The 14,832-nt window shown below is 48.0% G+C and overlaps 1 protein-coding gene across 1 annotated transcript; it reads right to left on the minus strand.

Annotated features, from left to right (window-relative positions):
- Positions 1–2,945: 2,945 nt before the first annotated feature.
- Positions 2,946–14,585, minus strand: UPRT (uracil phosphoribosyltransferase homolog). Its single transcript, XM_061445770.1, has 7 exons — positions 14,298–14,585; positions 8,117–8,159; positions 6,610–6,679; positions 5,872–5,934; positions 4,993–5,154; positions 4,123–4,221; positions 2,946–3,358 (listed from the first exon to the last, which is right to left on the minus strand). The coding sequence occupies exons 1-7, from the start codon at positions 14,567–14,569 to the stop codon at positions 3,252–3,254; spliced, it is 816 nt and encodes a 271-aa protein (XP_061301754.1). The 5' UTR covers positions 14,570–14,585; the 3' UTR covers positions 2,946–3,251.
- Between the last annotated feature and the right edge of the window lie 247 nt (positions 14,586–14,832).

The raw sequence follows: 14,832 nt of genomic DNA on the forward strand, positions 1-14,832 counted from the left end.
GTACAGGCAGCAGCTACCCGTGCTTTTAAAGCTGGACTGCCTTTTACTTTGTAAATGGAGTTTTTTGTTTCCTTGGCTTCTGAAAGAAAGCTGCTTACAAAGCATGTGATAAATGCAGGATGTGTAAAGTTCTGTCAGTTATGCCTGGTAAATGCACTGGAAAACAGGAATTCCTCAGGCTGGCTGTAGTCACTGCTGCAGGTAATGAATGAATACACATTGGAGTTGGAGTTCAGGCCAAGTGCAGACGGTTCTGCCTTGCCTGTGGCCTGTTTGGGTTGTATTGCAGCATTTTACAAATCCATTTTGTGTCCTTTGTGTGAGGACTTGCTGTGAGCAGCTCTTCTGCAGGGATGTGTCTGAGTGAGGAACAAACGCTCTCGCTGGGTTTTGCTGTGCTGCCACCATCCCATCCCTGTACTCCAGAATAATGCTCCCAAGTGACCAACCCCCAGTGACCACCTCCTGCCCTCCCCCTTCTCACCCATGTACATTCAGGTACACTGAACTCTTAAATAAGCACAAAACATCACATTGATGTTTCCATGGATAGTATTGGGTGGGTAAGTCCCCTTCTTGGCCAGCGAGTCCTGTCCAGGGAATGAGGAGGTCCATAAGCTGCACTGCACTGCTGTTCTGCGTTATCTCTTGCTGGGTTGGTACAGTGTGGTTTTGGAGTAGAATATCCTTATATTCCATTACAGAGGAAGCAGTCTTGTGTGGTTTTAGTGGGCTGTACCTAGTGCAGGTAACCATGAGAACCAGGAAGCTTCCCAGCAGCACTGCAGGGATGAATGTTTACTTCCTGGAGCAAACCAGCAGACTCTGTAGGCTAGCAGTAGTTGTTAGCTCCGTGTGCTGATGTGGACTGAAAGCACAACCTAGTGGTAGTTACCAAACCTGCTACATGAAGTCTGAAGCATAATATGAATGTAAGTGTTGGGGGGGGTGGGGGGGGTGTTAAAAAGAATTTACTGTTTCTTCCCCAAAGTCAGAACTAAGGGGCAATGCACTGAGGTGGGTTCAGGGACCTGCTGCCTCCACACAGTCCTCGTGCCAGCAGAGCACATTCACTGTTTGCAGAGCTGGCTCCATCACAGGAACCTTCCATCAGCAGGTGAAGGAGGCGCTGCTGACCTTAGTAAGCCACAATTAAGTAACTCAAAGGGTCACATTCTTTGTTTGGTGACTTGTGTGGTACCAGGTGTTGAAGTTCATCCATAGTACTTGAAAATACCTTGATTCTGAGATCTTTGCAGTTCTGTCAGGTTGGGGTTTGTTACAGAAACTTACAAACTCATTCTGAAGCCACCAGTTAACAGTGTTTCCCTGCAGAGTGGGGTTCATTAGAGGCACTGGTCTGTTGGAGCTCCGCAAGAGCACTGCTGGTGCTGTTCCTGCTAAATGCTTGATTTCCTTTCTTAGTGATGAACTCCCAGATCATACCCGCTGTCACGCAGCTTTATTCTTGTTCTTCTGTCCTTCTCTGAGTCCTTCCTCTTCCTCCTGAATGTATCAGCTAAAATATTGCCAGTTTTCAGCTATCTGAGGTGGTTTTGGACCCTGTGCAGGTGAGTGGCTGTCACTTCGAGCACTTGTGCCCTGTATGTTATTTGTACCTAACCTGAATGGCAGGTGTGGGTCTGCAGTTCTCCTTGCTCAGGCTCGGCTTTGCACATGGCAGCGGGATCCATCTGCCCATGTTGCTTTTCTCTCTTCCCTAAAAAGGTTACTTTTTCCTTTCCTAACTCCCGTTTGGAATGTCAGCCTTGTGAGAGAAACCCTACGTTTACATTTCAGAGACCAGCCCGCAAGGTGGTGATGCTTTCCTGCTGCTTAAAATAGTGTTATTTATTTTTCTGTGTGAGGTTTTCAGAGGTGCAGCAGCCCGGGATGTGCCACTCTCAGCCGTGCTGTTTCATACCAATTCCTCGCTCTGATTTACTGGGAAGTGTCACAACGGCTCCGCTGCTGACATGAGTTGGGTTCAGTTTAATGCTGCTGCCGACATTGAGACTTTTGATATCAAATGGGTTTTTACAAAAGCTTTGGATACTCGTTTTTACTGTCTGACAAACATTGCTGTTGTTATGCTTTGTGTGTGTTCCACTTGTGTTCTCCTGGTGTTCGTATGGTTTCTACAGGTGAATATCCTCTGTGGTCTGCCGTCATTTTCTATTACGGTTTATACAAGAGAGCCTGCACGCTTTGTGCTGCACTGCAGGCAAGGGCTGCATTAAACCCACTTTTGGCCAATTTATTATACTTGTGTGTGGTTGTTTCTCTTACACAGCTCTGATTAACTCAAATCACTGCTTGGAGTGGGGAAGGTTCTTTATTTGTGTCTAAACCAGGATTCACCAAGTGCTGCCCCTGGTCCTACAAGGTGTTGGCTGGGGCAGCCCAACCCATTGCATTCCACTCTCCTGGCAAGGTATGAAGTACTCTGGTGGTGGTGATGTTCTGCATTCCTGCACTTCCTACCCTATGGCTGTATTTCAAATCTATGAATGGATTATATTATCTTGATACATAAAGTGTAAGTTATAGTAAGGTAAGACATGAGCCAGTTGTGTCCTCAGTGCCAGGGGATTTAAAGCCAAGACACAATTTGGCTGCAGGTTCCTGTTTAATCTGATCCATATGATTACTACACTGAGTCTTTCTGAAGGGCACAGAGCCACCAGCACCCTATCTGCCTGTTGGCTGTAAGCCCTAAGCCCTGTTGTCTGCAAACGGAGCTAAAAGCTGAGTTCCAGAGCATAATTCAGAGTCCTCTCTTGAGTTCTGGGCCATCATCTCAAGACAAGATTCTGCCTAAGCTTTGGTGTGGCTGCTAAGAATGCCATGGAGTTCCCAGCACACCCTGTTCTGGAAGCGTTGGGAACAGCCACACCAGCTGACCCGGAGTGATCTAACTGTGAGCACTAGAAATGAAGCACACACCCTGATTGAGTTGTTTTATTTTGCTTGTGCAAGCAGCCACAAGACAGGCTATAGAATAAATAAGTTAAAGCAGAGAGTGTAGCACTTTATACAACCCCAGTGTTGAGATGCTTGACTTTGTCATGACAGAGTGCTTTGTTACTGAACCTGACTCCGTGTTCAGGCAGTAAACCAGAACTGACCTAAGTCAAATATTTCCCCCTTTGGCCAAAAACATTTTAAAACATGCCCTCAACCAATAACAAAATGTAGAAAAAAAAACCTGTTGTAACATCATAGAGTCACATCCGTGTGTTCCAAGTGCGTCAGTCTGTTCCAAAATACTTCTGTCCAAAGTGTGTTGGTGCAACGGGATGAACTTCTGTCGTTAGAATGGTGATCTCTGGGAATTCCTGGATGATGGATTTGGCACCTTTTGAGAGAGGACAGAGGCAATAATTAATGCAGCACTGTGGCCACAAGTTAAATCGTGATTAGCAGACCTCCTGCACAGGTAAGTCGGGCTCTGTTCCTCCACCTCCACTGCGTGTTTCTGCCTTAGCTGACTGTCTATGAGGAAAAACTTCCTGAAGTTACTGCATTGCTTTTTGGGGGGTTTCTGACTTTTTATTTCATTACCACACCCTTATACTCCCAATGCAATCACCACAGTGGTGACAGGAGAATAACTCTGCAGTTCGGTGGCGTTTTTGACAGTGAATTCTGCCCTGGCCTATGCTTAAAACAACACATCTATTTTTCTATTTCACAGACACAGGGGTTCCCCTTTGGGGATCCCCTTTACACGTTAAGACCTTTAGCACACTGACACAGCTCTGTAGTTTCATATACACACCAACTCAGCACCACCCGTGGCTGCCAGTCCTGAGGCTAGCAGGACAGGCATTGCTCAGGCAGCCATTGAAGCATTCCATGCCCTGGCAGCACTGCATGTTCCTGCTCCGAGGAATACTTTACCATCTGCAGTTTTGCCATTAGGTGTAACGGGCTTTTCCCTTCCCGCCCCACACGCTTCACTGCTTGCTCTTAAACTCGGCCAAAACGAGGTGAGCAACAAAGCGCTGCCGCTGCCAGCAAAGGAGCAGCTCTGCACCGCTGCCCCAAGCACTCGCTGAGCTGACTCCCCATTACAGGTACCTGTGCCTGCTCCTGTCCCACTCACAGCCCTCAACTCACCATGAGGTGTGGAGAACAGGCTGAGCAGGATAATGACACTTGGTTGTACGCCATGTTCTACAAGAACTTTGACAGCCTCAATGACAGTATTGCCAGTACCTGAAAGGGGAAACAATGATCTGTTTAATATCTCCCCTCTCCCCTTGTTGGAGAACTTGTCCTCAGCCACCCAAGGACATCCGTGCTCATACTGGGGCGTGACTGAATGACAACACCGTCCTTTCCCCCTGCAGAACTATCGCCTCTGCATGTATTAACTGTAGAAGGCTTTGGTATCCTGAAGAAGGAACTTCCTCCCTGCTCTGAAACAGCTCTGCTGGGTTTGAGCACTGAAGTCAGTGGATTTGATTAAAGCCCCGAGGCAAGAAAGCTCATCTAAAATAGTAAAATAGCAATTAAGAGCTCCATGTGTAGAACCAGAATTAAATCTTACCCTGGAAAAGTTACTTCATCCTGACGAACTCCTCACCACACTTACCAGATTATGGGTTTTTTGGTAGTATTAACTGTATTTAATTCTAAAGTAATTTACTTCTAGGATTCTAATACTAATCCAAAAATGTCTTTTAACAGCATGAGAAAAATACGGTTTGAGTCTTTTCTCATGGCACATATTAAGAAGTTAAATTGATAGCAAGTCTTAATGCTGCAGCCTTTCTCACAAACACAGGCGTGCCCAGGTGATCTGCTCTGCATTCATGCTGGTGCAGGCTGGCTAACACGTATTCTGGCACAGCCTGACCAATTCCCTGCTATGGCACCTAAACCAAGGGAAAAACCTAATCAAAGCCCCTGAAATTTGGCAATTTCCCTTTCAATTCCACATCCTCCCTGTCCGGATGCGTCGAACTGCACGAAACAGACACTCACTGAGTATCGGGTACATGAGCAGAACCTTTCTCCTGTAGATGTCTGGTGGGAACTTGGCGTAGTACACTTTGGCTCTCTGCGTCTCCTCGTCGCTCTGTATCAGGATCTTCCCAATGCGGATCGATCTGCAGCAGTCTCGTAATCCTTGTTCCATTGCCTCTCCTAAGAGGAGCAGCACCAAAAGCCAACAACAAATTGTTACACGCTAAGAAAGGGCACAATTGCATGAGGCTACGATTGAGCAGACCCTGCAGTGCTGTACTGCTCACAACAGAGATTCTCCCCCTCCCATTCCAGGTGTCGGAACCACCTGAAGCTCTTTTCTCTCTGTCTGGGCGGAGACAGACTCTGCTCGGTGTCACTCCTCTCGTGGGTGTCAGTGTTCACACACAGCAGCACTGAGCCCTCAAAGGAAACGTCAGAACAAACGTGGGGTTTGGAGAACATCTTTGAGCTCTGCCCAGAGATGCCCCGGTGCAGGATGCAGTGCAGGAAGCTGTGGGGCCACTGGATTTTACATCCCAGACACAAAGGACTCTGCAGCATTGGGCAGAATAACCCTGAGCATGGTTCATTTGGAGCCCTGTCCCTGAGCTGCAGTGGTTGGAGCACACAGGACACTTGGCCTGGCCTCTCACAGTGAGCAGCTGATAGAGAAGAGGCCAGATTAGATCTGTGGCAGCTGTTTCTCTCCTAAGAAGTTAATGACAGACACTGCTTGATGCTCTGGGATCAAGGATACCTAAGAAGCAGGAACTGCTGGTGGGTTTGGGTAGACCCTTGCTGTAGAGAAGTGCTGTTGCACGGTTTTGAAAGGAAGTTGCTTACAGGCTTCCAAAACATTTAATTCATCTCATTAAGCAACCAGAAGCTGCCTACCACTTCTCATTATGCTGACTCCACAGTTTCCCTTTTCAAATCTGACTCCTTCATACTTGTGTCCTGTGAGAAGAAAGAAAGAAAAGCAGATGTTAATGGCAGCAATTGCTCCTTCTGCCCCATCTCAATGCCCCTCTGCAGGATGCTGTTTTACGTGACCGTGATGGGAATGGAACCGAGCTCCTCTGAATGCCCGCGGGACAGCAGCGAGCTCCCTAGGTGGGATGAAGCGATCTCCATCCTGCAGCCCACGCAGGCAATGGAACAGAGCCCATACTGGAACTGGTAAAGAACTTGTGCTATTTTTATCTTTAAAAGTCACACTAGAAAGGTGGCACAGAAGTGTTGCCTTCCAGGGGTGTGGTTTATAACTCAGGTGTTCGGTATTTATTTTAAATGATGCTATGCCAAATAAAGGAAAACAGAAAGTCCCTTAAGAAGCCTGGTAAGTGCTTTTAAAATACCAGGAGGGACCTTAACTCTGTTCTCTACCCTGGATGTTAAACTGTTTCAGCCTCAGGCTCCACAGGGAAGTGCTCAGGGCACCAAGCCTGGCTGAGTTCAAGGAGTGTCAGGATGATGCTCTTACATAGTTCAGTTTTAGGAGCAGGGAGTTGGACTTTTGGGACCCTTCCAACTCAAGATATTGTATGATTCTTGTAATGGTCCCATATGGTTTTATATTAGTTAAGTTTCCACTTACAGTGCTACCCATGGGAAGGGTAATCCCCCACATACCTGTTGGAGTGGTCACGGTGCATTCTGTGTAAGGCAGTTGATTCAGTCCCTCTTCAACCACAAGTCTGATCTGTAGAATCAAAGAGATCATTCACCTTAAAGGGATTTGTTATCAATGGAGATAAGATGCTAAATGTTAGTGAGTGTTACATAGTACTAGGTGAACCCCTAACAGCCTGAAGGGTTTCTTGAATTAATAGTTACGGGCTGAATTTAGAGACCTTTTTGGGGTGATGCCTGTTTTGACCACAAATCCAAAGAAGGCATTACAAAACAGAACCAAGGGAAGGGGGTGGCTCATCACCAGGCACAAAACTGACTTTATTTCTGTCTGGCAGGCACAGGCATCACAGGCAGGTTTCTCTCAACAAAAGAGTGAAGCACCAATGCAGCTTCACTTTGCCGACACAAAACACTAGTGGAAAAAAGGGAAAATGCACCCTGCCCCAGCTCCCATCAGCGAGGCCCTCAGGTCTGTCTTCACATCCCCATTTCTGTGAGCTGCAGTGGGGCTGCCAGAACAGCCACAGAACCTGCAGCAATGTAAACGCACCACTGAGTGCCCAAAGAGAAGTTCAGCAGATCTTAGAAATCTCTTTAGCACCTTCTTCTTCTGGCGTCCGGCAGCTGTGGTTATTATGGGATGCTCTGCCAAGCACCTGCACCCTCACAAGGTGCAGATCAGAAGGGGCGGGGGGGAAGTGGAAAAGCTGCCAAGATAAAAAGCACTGCATGCACAGTTGGAGGCTGTGGGCAAAGCTAAGTCCTGAGCAAGCATAGATCAGGCAAGGATTAAGATTGGCTCACCACAGGAAACCTGCCTGTAGCAAATGGTGCTGGTAACTGAACAGTCTCTGGACTCACGTTTGTTAGAGAGGAACAGGCTTTCATTGTTAGCGATGTGGATTTGCAAACACCCTTAAGAACACGAGGAAGTGCAAGTGTGGGGGTGAGTGCTGTGGTTCTCTTTAAGCATGTACCTTAAATAAGATAAATGTTCCATTCCCAGCAGTCTTTGTTCTGACTTACTAAAATGTGTGAGAACTTCAAAGTCCTCTGTCCCTGTTAGTAACTACCATATGGCTAAAAAGCAGCCCCCAGAGTGAAAGCACCCAGAGCTACTAATCTAATACACCACAAGCACCAGGAGGCACTTCTGCATGCAAGCAATTGTTAACATCTACACTGTAAGCAATTGTACAGCTCTGTTCATAACATCAAAAGTACAATTTCAAAGTAAAACTGAATTATGTCCAGCCTCCGTGCATCTGTTTTTAGAGTCCTCTCGTTACTGCTGCTCTCTGACCTGATGTAGCTGTGTTTGGTAACAACATCGTTTCTGGAACCCTTTGAGATGAACAGAGAACAGCAGTCCCTGTACGGAAAGTTGTTGTCAGAGAGCAATTCCCTGTGTAGAAAAGTTGCTGTCGTTTATTCCGTCCTGAAAGACCCATTTTATGGAAGAGTTACAAAGTACGACACCACGAAGAGGGAATTCTTCACCTACCAGACGATCAGCAGAAAATACGAAGTCTCCTCTACTGGATTTCCTGGAAAAGGTAATAATTTATATTTTACCTTGGGGAATAATTTTAAGAACACTGCTTAAATATAACATGAATTCCAGGACAGTGTACTCTAAAGGCAGTTCAGAGAAAAGTCTCCTGCTGTATACAACATTTCTCCCACAGAGATTCTGCTTCATGGGTTTCCTATTTGGTGGTGAAGACTGAGATGCAGTGAGCTAACACTGGAGTTTGCCTCTTAGTACTGCCAACATTGCTGCCCTACACCAGCAGCAATTACAGCATGAAAATACGAGGATGATAATGTGTATGCTTTCCATTGTATTAGCATTACAGCTCGGTTCCAACACACCTCTCAAGATCAGGTGTGCACCAATCTGGTAGTCTCCACAGCTCTGAGCCACAGAGCTTTGCTCCAGCTGCTCTTGTGTGGGTCAGTCAGCACCCACAGGACAGTAACAGTGCACATCCCTGAAGCAGAGTTATCACAAGTGATAAGCAGGATACGTACCCTATCTTAGAATCATAGAATAATCAGGGTTGGAAAGGACCTTAAGATCATCTAGCTCCAACCCCCCTGCCGTGGGCTGGGACACCTTACACTAAATCATATCACCCAAGGCCTCGTCCAACCTGGTCTTGAACACCACCAGGGATGGAGCATTCACAACCTCCCTGGGCAACCCATTCCAGTGCCTCACCACCCTAACAGGGAAGAATTTCCTTCTTATATCCAATTTCCTTCTTATACCCAAAAAATAAACTTTCCCTTATCTTATCTGGAACTCCCTCATTGTGTGATTAGATTAGTGAACTTGAGACCAAAACAAGCAGGGATTAATGAGCATTCCCATGAAAACACATCCCTGCTGGTTTATTAGCTTGGGTGCAACCTTTGCTGTTGTGATGGTGCAGCTTTTGAACCCTTCCGAGGAAAGAGTAAGCTCACTTCCTCCTGTTATGTGGTGAAGGCCTGAATGTTAAAAGCAGTTGTTAACACCTCACTTCCCATGTCAAGACCAACTCTCACTACACAACAGCAGGACAAATTTCCAAGGAAGGAGCCAACATTCACAGCATGCTGGCCTTAAAAACACACACAAAGCACCGATACCTTAAGCAGGTACTTGTACGTAACATTTCCTATATATCAGAGCAGGCATACCCCTCTCTTGTTTTGCAGCCATGAGACTCTGGACGTCTCCTTAAACACTATAAAAAGAGTTCTGCATTAGATCCCCAGGATTCTGCAGCATCTTATGTTTATGTGAATGAAAATCAAGCTGTTTGCTTATTTCTGACTGTGGCAAGACAAACCCAGCATCACCAGGACTGCGGTTTTGACTGCCAAGTGATGTATGCTTAGAGTGAATACTGTGAGTTATTAATACATATTACTAGGCTTTAAATTAACTCCTCTGTCCAGAGAGACACAGATGTTTTGATGCACAGTTCACTGAACTGTGAACTTACTCAGTTATGGTTGGGTTTTGCAGGGAGGACAATAGGAAACAACAGTACACAAAAATGACAGGCAAATAACAGCAATACTGAAAATGACAGACCTCTTGTACACCGCCAGCTGGGACCAGATTTCAAACCCCACAGCATGAGAGAATTACTAGGGGCCAGAAAAAAAGGTTTATGTGAAAACACTGCAACTGTTCAACACCAGGTACAAGGACAGAAAATAACAATGGCAGGCCAGAAACTTCTTCAGTTTCTTCATCAAGCAATAAGACAACACCTAAAAAATCCAAGGCATTAAAACCTACGTAGCACACAGTTAACAGCACGAACATGATATTACACAATACAAATGAGTTTCATTTTGCTTCGGAAGGCACAGAAGCCTGGCTGATGTACGGTTAAAGCCATGCGTGTGTCTTAAGAGGTGAAAAGGAATGGTTTGGGGAATGTACTGTAATACAAGCCAACTACGGGGTTTATTCCAGCTATAGCACTTGGTACTAGTCACAACCACTAATGCAGCTGTAGGCCCCGAGGGTTTGTGGTCTGATGCACTTCAGCAATACCTGTTTCTCCAGTTACCTTACAGAGGAACTTCGAGGGACACCCAGGGGACTGTGCAGGCAAGACTGAAAAAAGCTGCTTCCCTAAACAGAATTTGTAAATGTTTTTTCTAAGAAAACTTGAAACATTGGGCAAACTGCTGCCATTCCGGGCTGATGATGTAGTGGCGAAGCAGGACCAGGTTCTACCTGCAGCACCTCAGTATTTGATGTACTTCAGTCTTTCACTTTTTGCAGTGCCTGGGCTGGTATGTGGAAGGGATTCCACCCTTCCTGCCTGCAGCAGTCATATTTACTCATCACAGGCGAGTTACACTCCTGAATCATCCTACTCTTTATAGCAGTCAGGACTGTGTGTCCTACTGCTTTACTGCCTTCATGTCTATATTGTTCACTCAGTTCCCCACGGAGTAAGAAGCCTTTGCAGAACACAACAGAATGATCACAGGTAACAATAACCTTTAAATGCCTACATTTAAATCGTGTCTATTGCTAAATCAGGAGTTAAAATGACACCACAGATCTGAGCTAAAGAATTTGCTTCTATAGAAACCAGAGCTCTACGTTACAGAGCTGCATTACTACTGCTCCCAGGCCCCTGGTTGTGCCCTGTGGAGGCCAGAAATTGCTTTGAAATCATACCCTCCTCAGAAAGAGGCTGTAACTTTGTCCCCAGATGTTCAGTACTTAAATCCCATTAGATGACTCAAAATTCACTCCCAACACAGAGTGCAAACTGCATCTGCCCACCCGTTCAGCATTTGCTAGACAGAGATGTGAACATGCCTGAGCGAAAACGAGCAAACCCACGTACACTCGAGGTGATCCACCCATCCATCTCCTCATTCCGGCACACAGTTCTTGTTAACTTCAGTGAAGCAAAGAAATACATGGTCAGTTTAGTCTATCAGATGGCCATTACTGACTCAGGCAGCTGTGTGAACCCCCCGCAGGACATGATGACCAGCCACATTTTTAACCTGGACAACATTCCCAACTGGAAGGCCTTGATTTCTTTCTCCGAATCCTCTCAGGACCAAGGGAAGAGCTTTCCACTTTTCTGAGCAGCTCACATGACAGACAAGAGAGTACATGAGGTCTTCTGTATCCTGGGCTGCATCAAAAGGAGCTTGACCAGCACGTTGAAGGAGATGATCCTGCCCCTCTGCTCTCGTGAGACCTCACCTGGAGCATTGTGTGCAGTTCTGGTGTCCTCAGCATAAAAAGGACATGGAACTGTTGGAACAAGTCCAGAGGAGGCCACGAGGATGAGCAGGGGCTGGAGCACCTCCTGTATGAAGACAGGCTGAGAAAGTTGGGGCTGTTCAGCCTGGAGAAGAGAAGGCTGCTTGGAGACCTCAGAGCAGCCTTCCAGTATCTGAAGGGGGTCTATAGGGATGCTGGGGAGGGACTCTTCATTAGGGACTGTAGTGACAGGACAAGGGGTAATGGGTTTAAACTTAGGGAAGTTTAGATTGGATATAAGGAGGAAGTTAGGGTGGTGAAGCACTGGAATGGGTTGCCCAAGGAAGTTGTGAATGCTCCATCCCTGGCAGTGTTCAAGGCCAGGCTGGACAGAGCCTTGGGTGCCATGGTTTAGTGTGAGGTGTCCCTGCCCATGGCAGGGGGTTGGAACTGGATGATCTTAAGGTCCTTTCCAACCCAAACTATTCTTTGATTCTGCATCTGCCTGATCATCCTTAACTCCACATAAGCATGCCTGATTCTAACTTGCATTGCACTGGGAGTATCCAGCCCTTACTTTTCAGCAATAGTCCTAAATTAACTGTTTTTTCTCCACTTCTGCTTCTCTCCCCTCACAGTAGCCTGCCTTTCAGTATCTACCCTCTTCAGATGATTGCTGCACCTGCAGCACCCATCTTCTGTAGCAACCCCTCCACACACACACACACCTTGAATTAAGGCAGCTCTGGTGTCACCTGTTCTTGATTTTTACTCCTTGCAGCTGAGCACTTTATAGCATCTTTCTGAGTGATCAGTACTGGAATAGGACAGTATGAGGTCTCTTATTTATTGAGGTGCAGCTGATGTTCTGGGACAGAACATGGAAATAATGCTTCCCGGCTGTCCTTACATACAAAGCCAAAGCCTACACGTGCCTTTTGAGCAGTTCCCAGTTTTCCTCCCTGGGTGGGAAGGGAGCTGGAAAGTGAGAGTGCCATCTCCACTGCCCAGCACACTTTGCGATCACTGCAGCTGCTATGACTAATGCATTATTTACAAGACTTATTCTGTACTTCCCCTTACCAAAGTCTTGTGCAATGAAGCTGATGCAACTCAGAAGTACCTTCAAAGTTAAAATATCAGCTGATGCCTTCACTCACTATAACAAGAAACTGATTAAACCTATGTGCAAGAGTTCAAAACCTACTTACAACAGAAGAATAATTACAAACCCTACCTGGGTACAGTAATTACACTGCTAGTAGTTGCCTAGATATTAAAGCTATATGCTATTTCCTTTTCACTAACCTCCAAACCTTTTACAGGCCATCAGCAAGCAGAATTTGGAGTTCCTCTCTTTCCTTCTCTCTGCTTAGCCCACTTCTAAGGAAGGTGCCAGGCAGACCTTGAATGCTTATGTCATCTAATAAAATTAATGTAGGTATTGCCTTTGAGACACTGCCTTTGCATAAAGCTATATTAGAAATAGTACCTAGAAAATTAAGCCCTCTAGAACCAGAAAATACCAACAGAGACCAGGCAGATGGACGGAAGTGAAACAAAGGGAAGAACCATGTCAGTGCTATGCGTTAGCTATTGCAGATGTTAGAAAGCCAACATGCTCCAGGAAGAGAAGGGTTTATTCAGAACCTGGCCACCCTATAAATAAACTTGATTTCACACCTCTGTGTCTGCTGGTGGTTCCTGCATCACAGTAGGCAAATTTCACTTTCAATAGATGGCCACTACTTAAGCTTCTCATATGCTGCCTGCTACATTCAGTACTTCGCAGTATCACCTTCCAGGTGCTGAACACTCAAAAGCTACAGACATGACCAGTGGGAGGGAAGCCTCCAACACTTACATACTATGTAAGACGTTGTAAAACATTCAGTCTTCACTATCTTACACTGGGTATTCAGCACTGGGGCACAGATTTCTGCACTCCAGTTTAAGATGTGTAAAACTGGAACAAGAGCTTCATGTCTGCATAGTGGCAGCAAGGACTCCTGGTGACAGTGATGGCACGTAACACCTTCAAAAGAGGCACTCTCCTTTCAGGTGATGTGCCCTAAATAAAGTGTCCTTGTCTGCCTCCCTCCTTCACGCTGCCTCTCCCTAATTCCTCCCAGCCCACCACGGTCTAGTCTTTATGCTATTCCAAACTTACTGTTCCAGAAGTGCGGGGTTTTTTGCCCAAATTGTTCCAGCCCCTGCTCCTTCACTTTTCACTTCAGCTAGTCCCACTTCTCTCCAATCTAGCTCACTCAGGCTGCCCTCTTGAGCTGTTATCTGGCCAGTCTTGTCCCACAATCGTTAACCCCCCCCATATACCCCCTCAAGTACAGACTATGACTTGGCTCTTACATCTTCCTTGACACGCTCACCCCGATCTTCATACCTTCCACTAGAGCAGGTTGTGTGACCGCTCCATCCCCTGGCTGAAGCCCCGTTCAACCTGGCCTTGAACACTGCCATGGGGATGGTGCGGTCATAATTCCTTGGGCAGCCTGCTCCTTCAAGGAGCTCACCGAACGTGTGTGAAGGGAGGGGGGCACCCGGTTGCCAACACAATGCAGCACCTAGTCAGTGGAGGCTCGCACACGCTTTATGCTCCTTTACAAGGTGATGATGATGCGGAAGCAAGCTCCAGGTACGGGAGATAACGCGGAAACCCGTAAGGGGTTCCAAGACCCGCCGAATCACCGCCTTTTGTCCCCGAGGCGGGGCGGCTGCCCAAGCCCCCGGTCGCTGAGGCGGAGCGGCCGCACGTCACCAGACATGGCTGCACTGCCGCAGGGCCCCGCAACCCGCGGGCTCGCCACCGGGCACCGCGGCCACGCCGCATCCCCTCCGAAGGCTGCAGCCTCCCTCTGCTTCCCCCCCCAACACACACACACACACTGAGACGCGGTTCCCTCCGCCGCGGCCCGCCGGCGCTCACTTGTCCCTGATGATGGTCTGCAGCTCCCGCAGCTGGTCGTTCATGGGCAGCAGCTTCAGCTGCGGCCCGAGCGGCGCCGCGCCGCTCTCCCCGGCGGGGATCGCCGCCGCCACGCCGTTGGAGCTGCTGCTGCTGCTGCTGTTGTCCGGGCTGGGGCAGCCGCTGTCCTCGCCGGGCTCCGCGAAGCGAATGAGCCGGGTGCCGCCGGCCGCCGTGGCCTCGTCGTGCGGGCGCGGGCCGAGCCGCTGGCTCTGGCACGGCATCGCCTCCATGCGCGGGGCGCGCCCCCCACCGCACACACACGGCCCGGTACGGCCGCTGCCGCCACGCGCCGCGCAGAACCGGCCCCGCTTGCGCCGCCGCGGGAGGGCGGGGCCGCGCGCTTCAGCGCCCTCATCCTATTGGCTGCGGGCTCCGTCACTCAAGGGAGCGCGGGCACTCTGGGCGGGGCGTTCCTGTGACATCCACGGCGTGGTGATGTCATGGCCCCGCCCGTTTCCCCCTTCCCGCGCCGGGCGTGGAGCAGGAGGAGGAA

The sequence above is a fragment of the Pezoporus flaviventris genome, unplaced genomic scaffold (assembly GCF_033815535.1).
Source record: "Pezoporus flaviventris isolate CSIRO_AGI_PZ_B2104156 unplaced genomic scaffold, CSIRO_AGI_Pfla_v1 ptg000005l, whole genome shotgun sequence".
Classification (NCBI taxonomy): Eukaryota; Metazoa; Chordata; class Aves; order Psittaciformes; family Psittacidae; genus Pezoporus; species Pezoporus flaviventris.

Excerpts from the sequence above, each read along its gene's own strand:
- UPRT (XM_061445770.1), bottom strand. The coding sequence starts at position 14,569 with ATGGAGGCGATGCCGTGCCAGAGCCAGCGGCTCGGCCCGCGCCCGCAC. Across the intron at positions 8,160-14,297 it reads CAGACCATCATCAGGGACAA|GAAATCCAGTAGAGGAGACT; the intron begins GTGAGCGCCGGC and ends TACCTTTTCCAG. Across the intron at positions 5,935-6,609 it reads CACCGTGACCACTCCAACAG|GACACAAGTATGAAGGAGTC; the intron begins GTATGTGGGGGA and ends TTCTTCTCACAG.